The 19,823-nt window shown below is 43.6% G+C and overlaps 1 protein-coding gene across 1 annotated transcript in view; it reads left to right on the top strand.

The window, feature by feature from the left end:
• The window catches only part of LOC127020741 (cell surface hyaluronidase-like), a 56,654-nt gene that overhangs the window by 31,390 nt on the left and 5,441 nt on the right, over window positions 1–19,823 (top strand). The window contains exons 17-20 of the mRNA XM_050903522.1: window positions 3,066–3,274; window positions 15,183–15,365; window positions 17,303–17,516; window positions 18,280–18,381. Of these exons, the coding sequence (XP_050759479.1) occupies window positions 3,066–3,274; window positions 15,183–15,365; window positions 17,303–17,516; window positions 18,280–18,381 (708 nt within the window). The remainder of the gene's footprint in view (window positions 1–3,065; window positions 3,275–15,182; window positions 15,366–17,302; window positions 17,517–18,279; window positions 18,382–19,823) is intronic.

The following is a 19,823-nucleotide window of genomic DNA, read 5'->3' as shown; positions in this document are numbered from 1 at the left end:
GTGGATGACTTTTCTGGGTTTTTTCTAAAGTAATCTGTTGGTCTTGATAGCAGTCCTGAAGGCATAACAAAAACCAAGTACTAGGACTGACATGAGTCAGCATCACAGAAGGGAGGTCAGGGGTTTCATGGACAGGGATTGGATTCCCCTTTTGTCCCTTGTTCCCTCAAATGAGGGAAGAGGCCCAGAGAAAGGGATGAATGGGAAAATGTGGGGTGCTGCTTTCTGTGCAGCTTGGTGTGTTCAAGAAGGACTAAGCCACCAGGACTGTTGTTCCAGAGCTGAGCCCAGTTGCTGCAGGAAACATCTCAGCTAGTCCCTGCTCCCAATCAGAGTCTTGTTGACTTAGTGATGCTCCACCTGGGCAAGAGAGTCTCTTCATGTAGGATCTAGATTGCTTGACCAGGGCATTTACCTATTGTGACCTCCTTTAGTGATAAACATTTTGCAAGATCCACCAGATACACTACTGTATTTCTGTGGGACTGAAAATCACATCCTTGGTGGCCTGCAGTTCTGGAAGGCATTAATTCAGAGGCCACCGTTGGTCATTGCAGGAGACAAAGTCAGTTTACAAATATCTCTGTTAACACAGAAGTGGCATTTTTCCTTGTTCCAGTAATTACAAAACAGCTGTCACCAGTATCCCTAATGTCAGACCTGTGACTTGGTCTCTAGGCACTTGGAGGAAAATGTTACCAACAAATCTCTGACATGCTTTCCTCATCATCTTATTGAAGCATACTGCAAACTCTTCTACCACTTTCTTGAACTCCTTAGCGATCGTTGTAGTGAGCAGCTTAGGCCATGCATAGCACTCTCTCTCTCTCTCTTTTTTTCTTTTTACACACATACCTTAAAGTATATAGGAATCTTTTGTTCTTGGTGGTCTGTAATTTAGGAACTTTTGGAGCTCGTTGAATGCATATCCTTCCTTTTTTGGCTTGTTTTATCATTGGTGCATTTAATTTTGTAGTAAGTGCACAGCAGCTACCACCTTAACATTCTGTGCTTGCTGGAGACACATATTGTAAGGAAATAATGTCAAAGTTTACAGTGATAGGACAGAAACTCTTGCCTCTTATCCAGAAAGACATGTGGGCTATTATTTTGCAGTATCAGAGTTCATTCCAACCATTCTTTGTCAGAAAATGCTGTTTTGATTGAGAACAATTAATACATTGATGGGATTTCAGGTCCGAAGGTACCTTACTGATCACCTGCTCTGACCTCAGCACTTCCCCATCCGGATGGGGACAAATGAGATTGAAATGTGGTTTATTGCATTGTGTGTTACTGACTTTCCAATCATCGTTTGAATGTGAAGGGAAAATAGGTTTTCCTCCTTGGTTTCATAGCTAAAAAAGGTCTTTTATCAGACTGTAAAAATAATTTATTCTTCCTTGATCCATCAAGAATGAGCAAACGGGCTGCTGCTCAGAGATTGTTTGGAGTGAATTACTTGATCAATAGTTTCAGCCATCAGGAAAAAATTCTGTTTAATGCAATTCTGGGATCCTCTTTAAGCTTCAAGGGTCTGCAGATACCACTCAGGATAGGTTCTCATCATTAAAGTGCAACGGTGTGAAAGGAGAAATGGACTGAATATCCAAGAAACATTTACAACCACTTTTGGATTACTTCTTTGACATGAGACCCAAATTTTTAACTTGAGCATTCAGCATGAGGCTGCTGAATTCAGGGGTGAGGTGAGGGGCAGGCAGAGATGGCCTGTCTTTTGGAGGTGCTGAGGAGCTCAAACTCAACACCAGGAGCAGGCGCAAGCACAGAGTCCTTCTGAGCATGAAACTGGAACTGGGAGCTGAACTGGCTAGAAACCCCAACTAAAATAAGCCCATATACGAACCAGTGAGAGATAGTCTGTTTTTGCTGAGCTTTCAATCTGTGTAGACAAGAGGAAGAGAAGCAGATACGGAGATGTGAGGGGCCAAGGTCTCATAGCCCTGCATTAGATGGCGGATATCCTGATAGATGGAGTCTTGCCCTCTCTGCTAGTCTTGGCTGTGCTTGTATCCTTGCCTGCAGTATTAAAATCTGCTAAGAGACTACTGCCTCCATTTTGATCTACGTCAAAGACAGAAATTGAGTTTAAAAATAATTTTGCTGGATGGATGCTCATGTAGAAGCTTAGACATCTCTGAGCTAAAATGGATTTGATGCAAAGAGCACTATTCTACACTGTAGGAGAGTGAAGGAAGCAGGATTGTAGGTGTCCTCACCTGTCCTTGGTGCATTTGAAAGCCTTTAGGGAATATGACAAGCTGTCTGCTACAACCCTGCATGCTGAGACAGATTTGTATGACTAGCTGTGCATCCTCCTTTTGCACTGGAATTTCACATGGAGGGAAGCAGGTGAACATCAAGCGTTCAGCCTTAAAACTAATGTTTGCCACATGAATTGGCCTTCATTTGAGTGACAGCAGGACAGAAAAAGCATACAACTGGAGAGTATTTTTGTAATTGGTCTGTAGAGTTGAACTACAGGCCAAGGGCATCTGTTGGTCCCTGCACAGGAGAGCTCTCTCTTGAAGCCTGTGGAACATGGTATTTAGTCTGTAAGGTCATATAGTCAGGCCATCGAGTTTTAGTCCCCAAAATTTCAGCCTAGTCTGCTACTTGAGAGCGAAGATGTGGATTCCATCAGATAACTGGACCTAATCCAAAGCCCGTTGAAATAACTTCAGAGTTTTCTGTATTTTCAATGGAATAAGCCTGTTTTTAAAGTGCAGTTATTTGAATTCATAAAAAGGAGTTACTTTGCGATATTTCCTTGATTACCCTTCTCCCTTAAGATTTTGAATAGCGAACATTTTTATGGCACTGTACAATTCATATCTCACTTCATGGTGTCCCCACGAATGGCTGCAGATGCTATTTCTGTTTTACCTTTTTATTTGAACTGGAAATGTTTCAGTGACTTTCCAAATGCTCTGAGCTCGTCATTGGCAAAAAAACATTTACAGGCAACGATGATCAAATGCACATGTTATGGCTGTGCCTGGCTAGTTTAATGGCTATGTTTGTCATTTTCCTTTCACCCTCAGCTTTATATTCAGGCCAGACGCCCTGAGAATCTGACCTTATCCATTGCCAGAGCAGCATACCATTCCTATCCCTTGCGGTTGCAAGGCGTGAACAGAGGAGCACCATACCAGCAGTACCAGCCTGTCGTCATGCTCGAGCAGGCTTATATCATCCAGTGGGACGGTAGAGCACCTGAGGATATTATCCTGTACCCGATCAACTTCAACAGGTACTGCCCTATGTTGTTAGAAAATGTTCTGTTTTCAGAAGGTCTGGAGCTTTAACAATTTCCCAGGTTATTCACAAGTGACCTTTCAAATGTCTCAGCAATTTCTGAGAGAGTGGAAGCAAGGTGTTAATGGCTGGTACTTACTGATGCAAAGAGATGCCTCTGCTTTCACTTTATTCCAGCTTTTTTGATGTGCAGAGACGTTTCGCTTTCCAGAAAGTTTTGAAACAGAATCCAAGTAAGTCCTGGCCTGCTGTCCCTGAAATCCCTCCAAAAGAGCTCTGGCTCTTGTTCGTTTGTTTGTACTAGTTGCTGCACACATAATTTATCTCCCATGTATATAAAGTGCAGAAATACATCAGAATGTGCACAGAGCTTTGCATCTTCTGTAATCCAAACAGGACTGCAATCACTGTTTCTTTTTACATGAAGTTTTAAAACGTTAGGACTCAGTACAGCAAAATTGTAGGCTGTGCCGTATTTATTTCCTATGTTTTCTTCTAGCGTTATATAAAAGCAGGATATATCCATTTTAGATACTACTTTTTTCCCTTGCAATCTGTTTCATTTTGCATAATTTCATTTATGGTTTTTAGTACTGTTTCTTACCTTAGTGAAATTACCTGTGCTTTGCACTGGTACAACTGTTAGGAGAGAGTCCTGCAATCCAGTCAGCTTAGCAGTGACAGACATTGCTAGGGTTTGCACAGATGAGATGCTGCAAGAGATGAGCACCACAAAAAAACCTGGCCATCACTTGGGTTCTGCAGTTATGTGACTCCTCCATTATTGATAAAAACACATGTCGTGGTTTAACCCCAGTCAGCAGCCAAGCACCACGCAGCCGCTGCCTCACTCTGCCCCCTCACCCTGCTCCCAGTGGGATGGGGAATTGGGAAAGAAGGTAGAACTCGTGGGTTATGATAAGAACAATTTAATAACTAAAGTAAAATATAATACTAACAATAATAATAATGAAATATAATAATAATAATAGTAATGAAAAGGAATATAACAAAAAAAGGAGGAAAAAAACCTAGTGATGCACAATGCAATTGCTCACCACCCGCTGACCAATGCCAGAGCCACGATCCGCCCCTCCCGGCCAACTCCCCCCTGTTTATATATTGGGCATGACATTCCATGGTATGGAATATCCCTTTGGCTAGTTCGGGTCAGCTGCCCTGGCTGTGCTCCCTCCCAGCTTCTTGCACACCTGCTTGCTGGCAGAGCATGGGAAACTGAAAAATCCTTGACTTAGGATAAGCGCTGCTTAGCAGCAACTAAAACGTCAGTGTGTTATCAACATCATTCTCACTCTAAATCCAAAACACAGCACTGTACCAGCTACTAAGAAGAGAGTTAACTCGGTCCCAGCCGAAACCTGGACAACGCAATACAGTAAGAGGACAGAGGTATGCAAATGAAATCTTCCATGATTACACACATCCCAGCCACACACAGAGTCAGATTTGCAAAGCAGGTTTTAGATAGTCAGAGGCACCGAGGACGTGAAGCAGCACGTACCACTGGTAAACCTGGCAGGTTCCCAAGTCCATCTGGTATTATCCACCAAACCCCACACCCACCTGCTACTCCTCCAGCAGAGTGTCACTGCTGTGGTTTTAGCTTAGGATAGTTTTGGCTTAGGATACTTTTGGCAAAAGCTTGAGCTCTATTTGGTTCCCCTGAACTTTGGAGCTGAAGAAATCTGGGGGAAAATGCTGTCCTTAGTTCCCATTACAAAGCCCCATGGGAATGTAGCTGAGAAGGGCAATATTTCCTCTTTATACATGCCCATTATAGTGAGTGACATATACCTGGTCCTCTTGGTTTAAAGATGTAGTAGCTGCAGGGCCATGACCGAGTTGCTGGAGTATCAGTGTTTGGACATTCCTGTCACAGAGGAATTATTAGAATTAAATCACTATTTTCTGTATTAATACATCCTTGTACACTTTAAGGAAGGGGAAAACCCATTAGTCACTCACAGACAAACTGAGCTTTGCAATTATTATCTGTCTTAAAATGATTAGCTATTTCCTTGCAATTGCAGAGCTGTCTTCTGCCAGGTAACTGGTGGTTACTCTATCACTGTGCCAATTAATACTTGCCAAAGCTTTGGCCCCCAGTCTTCAAGCACAGATTCAAATTTGAAGGCAGCACTGGGTCTTTGGTAAAACTCAGCTTGAAGTTTAGCTCTTGTTTAAGCAGCAACTTAACTACATTTTACTATTGAAAACCACAATGTGGTTGCGGTTCTCTTTGTCTCGTGTGAAACCAATTATTTGAACAGCGCAAAGGTTTGTAGATTTTTCTGATCCAGAAACAGTTGGCAAAGTATGTGTTTTGAAGAACTATAAACAAGAAATATACTGTAACGAAGGAAAACCACAATTTTACTTCATTTCGTTTAGAGCATCTTGCTAAGAAATAATTGGGAATGAAATGTGTGGCTGCTCTGTGTACACCTCAAGTATGGTGGATGCTAACTAATGCGAGATTTAAGGCTAATGCAATGGCAATAGTGAAATGTCCAGACTGCATGCAAAAACATGGAGAAATGAGATTCCTGTGGAAGGGTAAAGGAATTGAGGTGAAAAAGAGGACATAGGAGTTTGAAGGAGAACAAGTGCGTGCCTAAGCAGTTCCACGTATGACCTTTATTAAACATTGTATTCCAATCATTTCTGGAATGGAAGAAATCTCAGATTGTGGAGCTCAGAGTAATCAGAGTTAGAAAATGAGGGAAGACTTTTACCTGTCTCAAGTGGCTTAATGTTTTGTTTTTTCTTTTTTAATCCAAAATACTGAATAATCTGCCAAAAAATGAGCTTTTAACATAGTAACATCTATGCAGAATATGTGATGCAAACCAAAAAATGTTTTATGAACTTTAATAGCAATATTCTAGGATTAGTAATTTCAGACATAACCTGAGTGAACAATTAAACTATTTTTAGTCTTGTCATTGTAAAATGATGGATAGGTATATCCGGGATGCTGCCTTTGCAGCTAGACAGCCCTCATGTTTCTGGAGTGATTTGCTCTATGCTGGCTAAAGGAAGGTCAAAGGGGAAATAAGGAATTTGACAGGGAGATGTTTACGAGGATTTGGATTTCTGTGGAGGTCAGGCATAGCACTGATGTTGAATACTTGCATGATTAACGCTTTCCCTGCCTCTGAAGCACTGTAGAAAGACCCAACAGAAGTCATGCCAGTTCAGACATCTATTAAAAGACTGGAACGTCCAGATTCCTGGGGTGGGCAGGAGCTGGTCGGGCTGAATTCACATGACTCAGCTGAAATTGGCAGCGCTGCTTTCTGAGAGCTGCAAATCTTGTCCAGTGAGTTCAGAGGCACCGCTCGGGTGGGTTTACTCAGTGGAGGAGGACACAGTTAGAGCACAGCCACCGAGCAGGTCTTTTTCTTTCTATGATGGGCACCTGAAGGATTGCTGCAGTATTTGTGTCTCCCTTGCACTGATTCAAACTCTATTTAGAGTAATTCTTCAGTTTTTTCACTTCCATCAAAATACGTATCATCTAAACCAGACAAAATTGTTGCGTCTCCACGTGCTGCCATCTGCGGCCGTGTGGTGCAAATGAGTTGTTTAACGCACGCCAACTTCCCTTCCAATGAGAGATGTACTTGTTTGCATTCGTCAGGGCAGCTGTGGCACTAGCTGGCTGATGGGCAAATATAAAGCCATGGCGGAGACCCGCAGGCTGTGTTTTAAGCCTGCTGGGGAACATAGCTGTCTCAGCAGAAATGCCTTTTTAAGCTGTAGATAGGGTTGTCTGTCTAATGGCTGGGAGTTTCCCTGTGAGGATGAGAAGGCGGCTGGGTATTGATGCTTCTGGAAAGAGGTAATGCAGGACAAGTAACTTCTGAATGTTTTGGCAAGTGAACAGAAGGAGAGTGCCGGCTGGAATTTTAATGACCAGGAATGAAGTGTGCTCCAGAACCAGTCCAGATCTGCTGACGATTGCTGTCATTGGGCATAAAGCATGTGCAAAACCTTCATGAACGGAGACCTCAGACTCCTTCTCCATGGGCTTCACCTCTTTGTTGGAGTGGTTTCCGCCCCCCCAGAGCTGTTTGTGTTTTTTCTTGGGGTTTTTTCCTGCTTCACAGAAGTATGAGAATTATCTGTAAGACTGAGTTAAGGGTTTTCCTCAAAATTACTATCCTGAAGCACAAAGGCCCGCAGAGAGCATCAAGCTTGTTATGAGAGGGCGGAGAGGCTGCTAAGCCAGGAGGAGAGGATGGAAAATGTTTGGTTGCGAGTAAGTGCCTCCTTCCAGGTGCTCAAAAACAGTACAAAGATTGGCACTTCATCCAGTAAGCAAATTCAGAAACGAAGTCCTTCAGTTTAATGACCTAAGCTTTGTGCCTGTGCAAATTTTCTAATCGCAGAAGAAGCTAAGGCAAATACTATTATCAAAGGCACAGCGCTGTTCAGTAAATCAGCCAGGCTTCTTTGTGCTATCAGCACATCTAAAGGTAAGAATTAAATCTCCTCAAAGCACATATCTGAAGTATAGTGTAATAAGTTGTTGTGTTGAAGCAGCCTGAAAAGCAGTGGCAATTAGATTAAACATTCCTTGTTTTTAATGAGCACAGGCAAATATCTCTATACTTGGTCTGTTAAGGCTCAGAGGGAAGGGTTTTCCCTTATTAGGGCTCTCTGCTGTGGTTCAACAGAGAGAATTCAGGGAAATGTGAGCAGCTAATAGTGTAAAGAGGGTATTTTTTGCAGGTAGATTGCCACAGTCCTGCAAGCAGGGGCTTTCCTTTGTGCTGCACCTCTCCTGACAGATGCTGGCTCCAAGGACAGTGCAGGGCAGCCTTCCCCAGGCTCTCTTCATCGGCACCCTCTTCGCTTCACCTGGAGGGGTACAGTGAGGCTCATAATATTGGTGTTCTTTGGTGCCTTGTTGAAGGAGTTGGATCCTTATGAGAGCCTTTAAAAAAAATGTGGCAGGGGAGGGCCAAATTTCTTGTCAACAGCAAGCAAAAGGGCAGATGTCCGTGTGTGTGCTTGGGCACGTCTCCAGCCTTTCCCCTGCTGCGGTGTTTGTGCAGGGATGGGCACAGGTGCACTGCTCAGCTCCTGTATTTGCTAGGCTGGAGTTCTGCGCTAGGGCTTGTTATCATATTCACCAGTGAATAATCTTAACTATCTGAAAATTCAAGAGCCTGGAATGAGCTTGTGTCTAAATTCTTCGTTAAAAATAGTGGAGCCTTTGGACGCTGGGTGATATGAAGCCTCCAGGATGCTGCAGCCCATCCAAAGGTGGAGATTTCAGTGGAAGCAAACTTAGGCAGCCCGTGTCTGCACTGAGACTCTGGGGGACTCGTTATATTTGTATTTGTCAGGGTTGTGTAGGTAGGTGTTTTTCCTACGTCTTCTTATTCAATGCCAGTCTGATTCATACTTTCAGCTACTTGTCATTTTTGCGATTAAATTCCTTAGCGGTGATAAGGTCTGGAGGAAAACAAAGATAACGAGACAAGGCTAGAATGTGCTTGTTGCAGACTTGCGCAGTTTATGGATATTTCCTAAATTGTTTCTTTTTCAGATTAGTTCTAAATGAGCGTTCCCTCTTGCTTCCCAGATTGATAAATGCACAGGAAGGCAAAATTAGTATTTCAAGGTGAAGCTAGCGGTTTAAGGCTGTGACTGCTTTCTTGTTCTTGTACGTACATGAGTTCTGACCTCGATCCCCCGGATCTGGATGTATCACAAGTAACACCAGCACTGTTTCCAATAATAATAAGTAAAGTGCTACTTGGGTTTCATAGCCTGCCCCTCCTGATAACATCTATAATTCAGAGTTAATCATCCACACAACACAGAAGTCAGCAGATATATTTGAACCCCCTTCTGTTTATTTAAATCCCTTAAATAGCCCACAGGTCAACCCGTGGATGAAAGCCACCAGACATTTTTTTTTTAAATTGGAAAGAAGCTAAAACATTCGCCAGAAGACCAGGTTGCAGATTGCACCATTTTTGTACAGCTGGGCCAAAGCGGGTGCTGACATCACCGTGTTCGGGTGATCCTAAGGCCCCGTCTGTGCCTCCCCGCCTGCATCCCTCGCTGCTCTCTGTCCTCCCCGGTTTGCGCTTGCAGTTGGCCCGGTGGCAGCGGCCGGGATTAACAAGGTGACCCTGAGGAGAGACGTCCTTCCTGAGCTGATCATTTTGCAGCACAAATTAGAGCAATCTGAGCATCAGACAGTCCCCAGATGGCTGTGGCAAACCAGGCTGCTTGTCACTTTGAAGCCTGGCACATGAAACCTGAAGGTTTTTCCTTGCTTTCACCTTTCTCCTGGCCCATGGAGTGGGGCTTGGGGCTCCTCAGGGCCACTAGCCTCTCCTGACCTGACGTGCATCCAAGGCACAGCAGCAGGAAAATACAAAATACACAGTAGTCAGCGATACAGTACTTGGGAATGCATTAAAAAAGATACAAATTAAATTGGGATGTGATTCCTCCATGAAAGTATGTAGAGTGGGAAAAAAGATGGTAAGACGATGTACTGTATTTAAATGCAGGAAGTTGTTATTTTTGCTTGAATACAATTGTCTGTGAGCCAAATGCTGGCTGAGTCAGACCCTGGTTTCACGAGTATCAGCAGAAGTGTACCTCAGGGCAGGATCCCTTCTATAATTTGTTGAGCTTCACAAAAGCAAAAATCATTCTTTTTGCCTAAGGAGGCACGTGGGTAAAACAAAAAATTTTAATTTATATTAAGAGATGGCCTATGCCTTTGAATTTTTAATGGCACTTCCTAAATGGCAACATTTAGGAAAGGCATTTAAATCCCAATACACACAGCTCTAGTTAGCTAAACACATACCTAACTTCTTACTATCCCTGCAGCAAGCATTCTTCCAGAATAGTCTATCCTTAATAACAAGGTCTTGAAAAAAATTGCTGGATGTTCGCCCAGTAGTTGTATTTGTCATCACGGGGGTTTGGACATGTTTAATGGACTTGAGTTGAAGGCAGAAAATTAAAAAGAAATCTAAAAAAAGAGAAGGAGTGAGCGACAGCTGCAGGGAGCCGGTGGGAAATGTGGGTTCAACAAAAAGACCTTGAACTGGGAGAAGGTGGTAAGGACATGGCCAGGTTCCTTGCAGCCCTTTCTCCACTCTTCTCAGCACCTGTGAGATATGTGGGTGTTTCTCGCTCCATTTTCCCAACTTGTGATGCTGCTTAGAGAGGAGGTGGCTTGTCCTGAAAGCAGGTTTTGTGCCAGAGGAGATTCAGCCTGGTGCTGGGCAGGTTGTTGTGAGGTTGGGAGACATTTTTGGAGAGAAAAAAACAGCTGTATCCTGACTGAGAGCAATGAGCATTGACCTCCTGTGATTTGTTCTTGGGACGGGTTGGAAGCTGAATGGTGGCTTTGCTTTTTTTGTCTTTTGAAGTTCAAAATTCAGCCTGTGAGAGACAAACTTACCAAAGCAGTACGTGGGGATTTCTGCTTGGTTCCCATATTATGAACAGGAAAGTTTCAAATTCCCAGTTGTCTCACTCCTTTGAAAGTTCAGCTCACGTAGATGTTGACCAAAATGTCAGAGGGGTTGTTTTTAAGTAGGAGTAATAACAGTTGGGGGAGACTGACTCACTGGATGGAAGTCTCTTGGTTTTTTGAGCCCAAGGAAAAAATAAGTAATTTTTAGTTGTACTCTATGGCATTCACTCATTAGCTTACCCCAGATTTTCATCAGTGAGATCAGGATTTGGACTGTGCACTTCCATGGTCATCAGCTACATGACACATCATGTCAATAAACATGGTGGAGCTGTTTTCTAGAATAATATTCATCAGTTTAGAGGTTCCCTTTGCTAAAATACAGCCAGGATTGACATCCAGCATAACCAGCAACCCCAGCACTAGATCATACCCATTTGCCCAGGACTGATACTCCATCCGATGTAGTCAAGGGGCACGTTCACAATATTGATCAAGTATTATTTGTCCTCTCCCAGACATGCACTCTTTCTATGTTTACTCCAGCCAAATCTCATCTCCAAGTTACATGACTCACTTTACATCCCACCACTCGCAAAAGTCTCCCCTCCTTTGCCTGCTTGATCAGGTTTCTCTGAGTGGCTTTGCCTTTGGGACTTTGGGGTTGAACTCGGGGGGTGTTCCGAGGGTTGTAAATGAGGTATGTATGTGTGTACGTGCAGATCTGTACCTACCACATGTCCAAGAACAGGAAACCTCTTGCCTGCTTTTTTGCCTTTCCCTCATCCTTTTTCACTTTTGCTTATCCCAGGAAGCCTGCTCACTGCCAAAACATAAGAATACTTTTTTAACACTTTGTCTGATGTGTTTGGTTCACCTGAAAGAGCCAGAACTGCAAATGCCAATATCCTGGTGAAAAAAAAAAGGCTTCCTGGGTTTGTTTCATCCAGCCATTTCCAAAAGGAAATAAACAGGCTAAATACATTCATAAAAATGCATGAAATGCACTGTGGGGATTGTTGAATGACAGTAACAGAGGGGCAGAAATGTCAGGTTTTATACATGCTGGTGTCGGCAGACTCTCAAAAATTTTCCAAGTGGTGTTTGAAACTGTTAGGACCCACTAAACACTGACTTTTTGCTAGCGCATGTTTAGCTTTTCTCCTTCAAATGCCAATTTTTTTTGGTAAAAACACATAGGAAAATGTTGGCCTGAATAAGAAAAAGAATGAAAAAAAGAAAGAAGAATGTTCCTTACTTATAAAATGAACTGAACTTTATCACTAGAAAAGGTTGTGAACACAGTTACTTAGTTTTGGGGCGAAAATATCTTAAATAGCGCAAGTAAGTTTCCTACACATGTCAATATGACTTTCACTTAAACTGGCAGCTAATTCCAAAGTCAGACTTTCCACCTGAGAATATTTTTATTTGTTTCTCTTGCAAGAAACTCCTAAGAACGAAAGTTAAAAAAAAAAACCCAAAGTCCTGTGTATTGCTACATTGGACAGCATTTTGTTTATCAATAGTCTGACTTCTACCCCCTTGTGTTTTAAATCATTTTGTCCCCTTTATTTGTGCTGGTCTTTAAGCATAAGAGCAGCTAAAGCTACAGATGTTCCCCCAGCATTCAGGCAGGAATCTGAAATTACATAATTTGGGATCTACTATGAATTCAGTGTTTTTTCTTCTTGCTAGTGCTGTGCGTGTCCCTAAGCCTCCGGGGCACCTGCAAAGATCCCAGCTGATGTGCTGGTACTGAGAGCGGCAGAACAAGGACTTAATGCCCTACCAGACGGTTGGTTCAAATTTTTATTATTCTGCCTGCAAATATTCACCCTAGAGTAGCAGCTGGTAAATAAGACAGAATTGAGAGGTTTAAGCAGAGAAATAAAGCAGGAGCCACAGTTTATTGACCACCCTGAAAAAGAGGAAGGCTTGCTGCACTTGAGACCCAGCCAGGAGGTCCTTGGTGGCCAGCGCAGTGGCTGACAAAGGCACATGCACATCTGTTTTACTTTGAATGCCATGTCCAAGATGTCCTGTGCCTGATTACTGCGCGTTGCCTGAGGTTGCATTTCTCCGTCAGTTTTGGCAATGGCTGGAGAACAGGCATCTAACCCCCATCCGCTGCCCAGCTGCAAGGCAGAGTCCTGCGGACCGTCCCGCAGTAGTGCTGGTGTTTCTTGCCCTGCTTTTCCTGGAGATGGTAGAGCTCGGTTCAGCCACACAGCCAGGTATTTGGGAGGGTTTACAGTGGATTTTGTACAAGCTGAAGAAACAGAACTGAAGTAAAGAACTAAATAGGAAGCTGTTAAAATACCACTAAATTAAAGAGAAAATAACCACCTTATTCTTTCCTATATTGACATAAAGGATAACTTCTAATACTTTCCCTTCTCATGTCTCCACCCAAGCCCTTTGTTGTGGGCATGTACTTATTTCCATCTCTTCCTCCACAAACTCCAAAGTAGGTGCTTTTCATTTGGTATTTTCAATCTTGATATAATTTATTTCAGTGTTTCACTCAGCCTGCTCACGTGCACACTAGACTCTAGCACTCATATTCCCAAATGCCCCGGCAACTCAAGACAGTTGCAGCTGTGGGTTTTTTCATGCTTTTTTTTTCTTTCACCCTCCAGTTTCCTTTTCTAGTGCCTTTCTCGTCCCCTGGGGAGGTGGCAGTCAGTGTAGCACAGCACCAAAGCTGGTTCCCAGCATCTGAGGGAGATGACAAGCCCTTTTTGTGACGCTATCTTCAGGGGATGAAATGTGCTAACACAATGCAAATCACCCTTATGAAACAGCCAAATGTCTTGGGACTCTGTCCTAAAAATATTCCACAAATATGGCTCTGGTGCATTTCTTTCATTTCCTCTAGTCGGAGGCCAAATCATCTGAAAATATATCCGTTTTCTAGCTGTCCTGTGTTATGACACAGCTGGAGTTGGTTAAAATCTAGAGGGCAGTATCTGGTTTAAGCTGATGGGTCTTTGTGCAGTTTTGATTTATTATTCTAGAACAGCTTGTCCCCTCTTCCATCCTGTAGATAGTTTTGCTTTGTTTTAATGAGAAAACCAGAAAAAGACTGAAATAGCTTTGCTTTTGTGCTCTCCACGTGTAATGCAAAGTAGAGGTCTAGGCATGCAGATTCCCAGATTTCTCCAAATCGAAGCGTTTTGCCCCCATTTATTGCTCTGCAGGTAGGGATGGGTGGCGGGCCGTTTCAGGAGAGCCTTTGGAGAAACTTTGTCTTCCTGAGCTTTGTATGACCCAGAAAGACAGCCAATTAAGGTGGTATTTTTCTTTCTTTAAGCCAAATTTATATTCTCACATTTTAACCAGGAAGCCAGGTAGTTAAAAGAATACATTTAAAGCCTGGATGGTTTTGGTAATATAAGGAAAGCTAACCACAGTACTGGTTCAGGCACCTTGGTGTGGCATGCTGAGCCACTTCAGAGGGTGGAAAGGAAAAAAAAAATAATTAAGCTAATTATCTTGGTATTCAGTTTTTCTTTTCAAGTGTAAACTTCTTGTGGCTTTCTGCTTTGCACAGTACAAGTGCATCCCACAGACAGGAAAGGGTGGCGGGATGTTTTGCGGAACATTTTGCGGAACATCCTTCCCATCAGTATCCCAATTGCACCATAGCTGCATCTTTTGGCTCTGAGTCTTGTAACAAAGGTTTCTAGTTTGAAGCCAGTTTTTCCCTCCATGAGGGTGGCGATGCGAATCACAGGATAAAGGAAAGCCATGGGCGCAATTTTTTTGTAAATGTGCATGCCGAAATTGTGGTAGACAAGAGTTAAAAGATGATTTAACTTTACCCTTAGTTATTCTAAACTGACGTTGAAGAAAGACCGGGGAGAGGGAGATTTTAGTGGAAACCATAACAATAAACTTTGCTGTAAAGTGGAGGAAGCAGGTCTCTTTAGACTGTGGCTCTCGTTCAAGTCAGAGATTACTTTCTAATTCCTGAATCTGTGCCCCCGGTGAAATGTCTGCTGGATGCCGGTTCCCTCTCCTGCAGCAGCTCCGGATGAACTGAAACAAGCGCCGGCTGCCTCAGGAGACACAAGTGGGTATGTGACTGGTTGTACCTCAGCTTTATGCGGCAAGGAAGAGAAAATCTCTGGTTTTAAGCCATCCTGGCACCTGACTCAAAGTCCTCTGAGGTCAGCTGGGGTCCCTGGATCAGACCTTCGTAATAAACAGCCGTTGTTTCCAGACAAAGCCAAAAAATCTGATTTTCTTTGGCTTTGAGGATTTGTTGTGTTTTTTTAAAGGAGGAAGAGAACCTCAAAGGACATTTCTTTGTTTTCCTCTGAAGACTGTACTCTTGGCTGCAGACCATCTCTCTTGTACTCAAGCCCTTAAGTGCATTTTCTCTCTTTCCCCTGCCTCCCCTTTTTGCCGACAGAGGAGACTGGCTGCGTGTTGCCCTCTGCTATCCCAGGGAAACCATTTTCCAGGTGGTGGCGGATATCTACCAGCGACGGACAGGGATGGTGCACAGCATAAAGCACTACCTTGCTGCTCCTTCCCGGGCCAGTGCTCTCAACGGGACCGGCGAGCGGCTCTTCTACTTCGACAGAGCATCGGGGTGAGCCCTGCATTGCCCCTGAATGCGCAGCAAACCCTCAGGGTCTTTCTCTTACAAGCCCCAGCACCTCCTTTCCCTTTCTCATAGTTAAAATTCAGGCCCATCCATCTTGCATGGTCTTTTCACTGATTTCAGGTCCAAATGGACTTACAGGCTGGAGTACAGGGGGTAGGTCTATATCTGTATCACCGAGCAGCAATTTGCATTGCTGTAAAGAAAATGGCTTATTTCTTGGCTGGACTTAGCTCCTTTGAGGCAGCCCTGCTGCTCAGATTGGTGCAGGTGTGGGTGCAGTGTAAATATTTGTTAAAATAATTAACCCCAAAAGGCCATGAAAAGGAGCCCTCTCGTGACTGCTGCAGCTCCAACACTAAGATAGTTTGGGAAGTTTCAACTTCTTCATATTCCCACAAAGAGAGATTTCTAAAATCATCACATTCTAAAAATTAGATTTTGTGAAAAAAGGAGAGCACCATAGTACATCTCTTATTTTGAAGGCATGAAGAGAGTCCTAGAGATCTTGCACTATCTTTGTAAGACTCTAGGACACCTTTGGTTAAAAAAACATATTACGAAACTGTGTTTCTCAGTCAGCTAAAACAGTTAGGGAGGAAAAAAGTGTTTTGTGGTCTAACCATGGGTCCCATGATGCTTCACCTGACTAAGTAGCTACTTCAGGAATCAATCCACAAATGCCAGATTTGAAAATAAGATGGGATATATTTATTCATTCAACCATAACACATGAGCAATCGAATCCCGGAATGCCTTCCCTGCTAACCGGGCTCCTTGCTGATGGCCAGGTCTCTCTCATCATAGGAATTGTGAAATAACAATTTTCTAATTAAGCCTCTTTTTCTTTTTTTTTTGAGGGGGGGAAAAAAGTTGCCCAAATTCTGTAAACAGGTTGTTTACTACTGAATAGCGGGGAAAATGGTTACATGTGTGGGTCTGTGGGGGAAGAGCCATTAGCTGCCAGCAGCCATCTGGACCTGGTATATGCAGATTGATGGGTCTAACCTAACTTAATTCTGGCAGTATCAGCCTTTTGGTTCTCTGTTTAATTCAGCAGTGATTTTTTTAGCCTTTCAGAGTACAGAAGTTACGGGACTGGCTTTTTTCTTTTCCTGTTGTTGTTTTTTAGACTTTATTTCATAATGAGTGGGATGTTTCCCCTTCTTTTTTTAACCCCACATGCTGGATCCTTGGAAAGGAACCAAGCTTACTCATTCTTTGTTCCAGACAAATAGAAACAAATATTTAGTTTTGAAAGAAATAGTATGAAAAATCCCTTTAAATCTCATGTATCTTTTTGATCCTGGAGCTGAACTGAGCTGTTTATATAATTTCCTCAGCCTGAATTGCAGAATGGACACGATTGAAAACATACTTAGAACAGCTAGAAAAAAAAAAAGAACTCCAAAGGCCAGAAGACCTGTCTGCCTTCGAGCTTTTGTCATGCATGCCTAGGGCTAGGCTCTGCCTGCGGGCCAAGACCGTGCAACGCAGAGAGCTGAAGGACAGATGCTGATATTTCCAGGCAAGCCTGTCTCCTTCTGCACAACAGCCTGAGCACTGCTGCTGCTCTTTCTCTGGTGGGATGCCACCATGCCTGGGGGCAGCGTGGGGTACCTGGGGCTGGAGGGGGTGTCTGCCCCACATGACGCTCTGCCTGGTGAAGGCAACTGGCTTGGGCATACGGGCTGCAAGTGCTGCAGGTCTTGTCATGCCAGGATGAGAGGGGAGCTTGACCTGCATCCTTGCAGGACCCCTTTTCCAATGAGTGTGCCATATTACACCAGTCTAGGATAGAGTTGGTTTGTGATGTTGGGAAATGTGAGGGATCATGCAATTTAGCAAGTGCAGATCCTGCCTCTACTCAGTTTGTCCTCTAAGCACACGGTGGCTCTGATCCCTCTGTTTGCTCTCATTTGTAGGTACCTATTTGTTCACCTGCAAGCCCATGAAGCTCGGAAAGGACACAGTTACTGCTCTCAGCAAGGCTGCGAACGTATTAAAATCATGGCGCATATGTACCCAGGGGATGCCAGGAGCTGTGACCCAAACCCCTTCCCGGAGAGGCCAGCAGCTGCCCAGCGCCCCGTGTCCCAGCACCCGGCTGGGCTGTGCAGGGCGTGTGGGGCCCCGCAGGTACCCGCCGCATGAAACAGCATCTGAGGTTATGCAGTGTATGTGCAGCCACATGAGGTCAATTCATGTTCACAGCGTATAAGGAAAAGCCGTAGGGAATTCCCACTTGTGAATCTGCCCAGCATCATGTAACCTGTGTAGAGGGAAGGGTTTTGCTCTGAATTTCTGCAGCTTTTTGTACTATGCTTCAAAGACAGCCTCACAGAAATTGCCCAACTGGAAGCATGTGAGTGCACATTCATGGCACCTTTTTTCCCATTTCTTTCTTTTAAACAAGAAAAAAAGGACTCTTGAGAGGGCTCAGATTGGATTAGCTTTGAATTCCAAAGTACGACATTGCTGCTGAATTTCAAACTGGAAAGTAATTCTGGTTAGTAGGAATAACTGGAAGATTAGAGCCAAGTTCTCTCCTCATTTACTGTAAATTCACCCCACTCTAAATCCTGTAGAATTGTTTCAGGCTCATACAGATCTGCACTTGTGTTTATAGCCAGGCAAAATATACGAAATTCATATTCAACGTTTAAACTTACCCAGTGGCAGAGCGACCATCAGAGGTGCCTTCCAACGAGCATTGCCACGATCCGTTGATAAATGGTGTCCTAATAATGACCACTTACTTGTGAACCAGGATCACAGTTCAAAAAAAGAATTGTTAAAGTTTTGCGATCATATATACGAGCATTGGTACCTGGTGTCATTTTGTTGATGAAAACCAGTTAGCAAGACAGTTTTTAAGTTTCTGTCTCTGGTGTAATTGCAGGTTGCTATCACTAGCACACCCTCAGTCAAGTATATAAGGATCCAGATCCAGTCTCTCGGCAGGGCAGACATACAAACCCACTTGACGTCTGCGTTCATTAAGGTACGTTGTGTTTTACCGCATTTGAAATGGTGATTAAACAGGGGAAACTTTATCTCCAAGGAAAGTTACTGCAAAATCTCGCTGAGCCTTGGCAGAAGGAAATAGGAAGTTCCCCTGGAAGAGGCAAGTGCATTGTTCTCCCTTACAATTAACTCCATTAAAGTCACTGAGAGTTCATATTCTATTCAGATGAGGATTTGAGCCCTTAGGAAAAAAAAAGGCCTTTTATCACCTCAGAAGAAGAATTAACACCACCACTGTAATGTAGAGGAAGGGAGGGAAAAAGCACACTGGAAGTCATTGTTTACAAAGGATGTGGGGAAAAAAAACAAGTTTGTTTTTCTGATTTTCTCTGCTGGCATTGCACTAAAAGATAAAAATAACTGTATTTCACTACTGAAGGGGTTTGGAGCTGTCAGGTTGTTCCTGCACATGCCTTATATATATGTCTAGATGGTGAAAGGTGACTGAAATCATGCTTGCAAGGACATTGTCCAGACTTACATGTCTGTGTGCTACTGAATTATAATTAATGCTAACAAATGCCAAGCAAAGCTGGTACAGCATCCTTAAGGAGTCTGAGCAGCCAAGATTTCTTGTCATGTGCACTGGCTGCATCATCAAAAATTTATTCAAAACCATTAGCAAGCAGGTGTTACTGGAGGCAGCATCTTCACCTGCAGTGAAGTGCAAAGACCTGTGTGTGTGCAGCACTTGTGGCACAGGCATAGTATCCTCAAAACTTCCTTGCCTTTTCTAAAGCTTTAATGCAAAGTACTGTTTTTCAAAGGAAGTTTTATTTCCGACACATGTACTCCTAGCTGAAGAAAAGGCTGGGCTAGGCAAATGATACAGATTAATGTCTAAAGGAGGATTCTTACCCTAAATCTTAAAAGGTGCGGGAGATTTGGAAATAAAGAAGTGAAGCAGAGGAGCCCCCACTACCAAAGCACATGTTTTGTTCTTGTTCTGCTAAATGAAATGCAAAAGTCAGAAATGTTTTAAATTTATAATCCAAGCTTCCCCAAGGACTGAGTGAACCGGCTGCGGCAGTGCCCTTGTCCAGCTCCCGTGGGGCCACGTTGAGCCCTTGTGCTGGTTCCTCGGCAGGTCTGCAGCACGCGGACAGGGGCAAGACACACAGCAGGGCTGTTTCTTTTGCCAGCGGCTCACGTTTAGGTCGGTTTGCAGTGGTGGTTGCTCTCTGCTCCGTGTGCATCCAGACTGACACACTTCCCAGGCTTAGGAGTGTGAGACAGCCAGGACCAGGCAAAAGATTTAGTCTGTCTTTGCTCCTCCTCGCTCCCCTCTGCCCACCCATGGCCCAGACTTTCATGTTTCCCTTACCTTTGACCCCCTATTGCATTCAGCATCCTCCAACATCTTGCAGAAGCCACTTTTTAACACTTGGCTCCCTCATTCAGTCTGGCCCTATATTCCCT

The sequence above is a fragment of the Gymnogyps californianus genome, chromosome 11, assembly GCF_018139145.2.
Source record: "Gymnogyps californianus isolate 813 chromosome 11, ASM1813914v2, whole genome shotgun sequence".
NCBI classification, from domain to species: Eukaryota; Metazoa; Chordata; class Aves; order Accipitriformes; family Cathartidae; genus Gymnogyps; species Gymnogyps californianus.
This window is presented reverse-complemented; position numbering and strand designations above follow the sequence as displayed.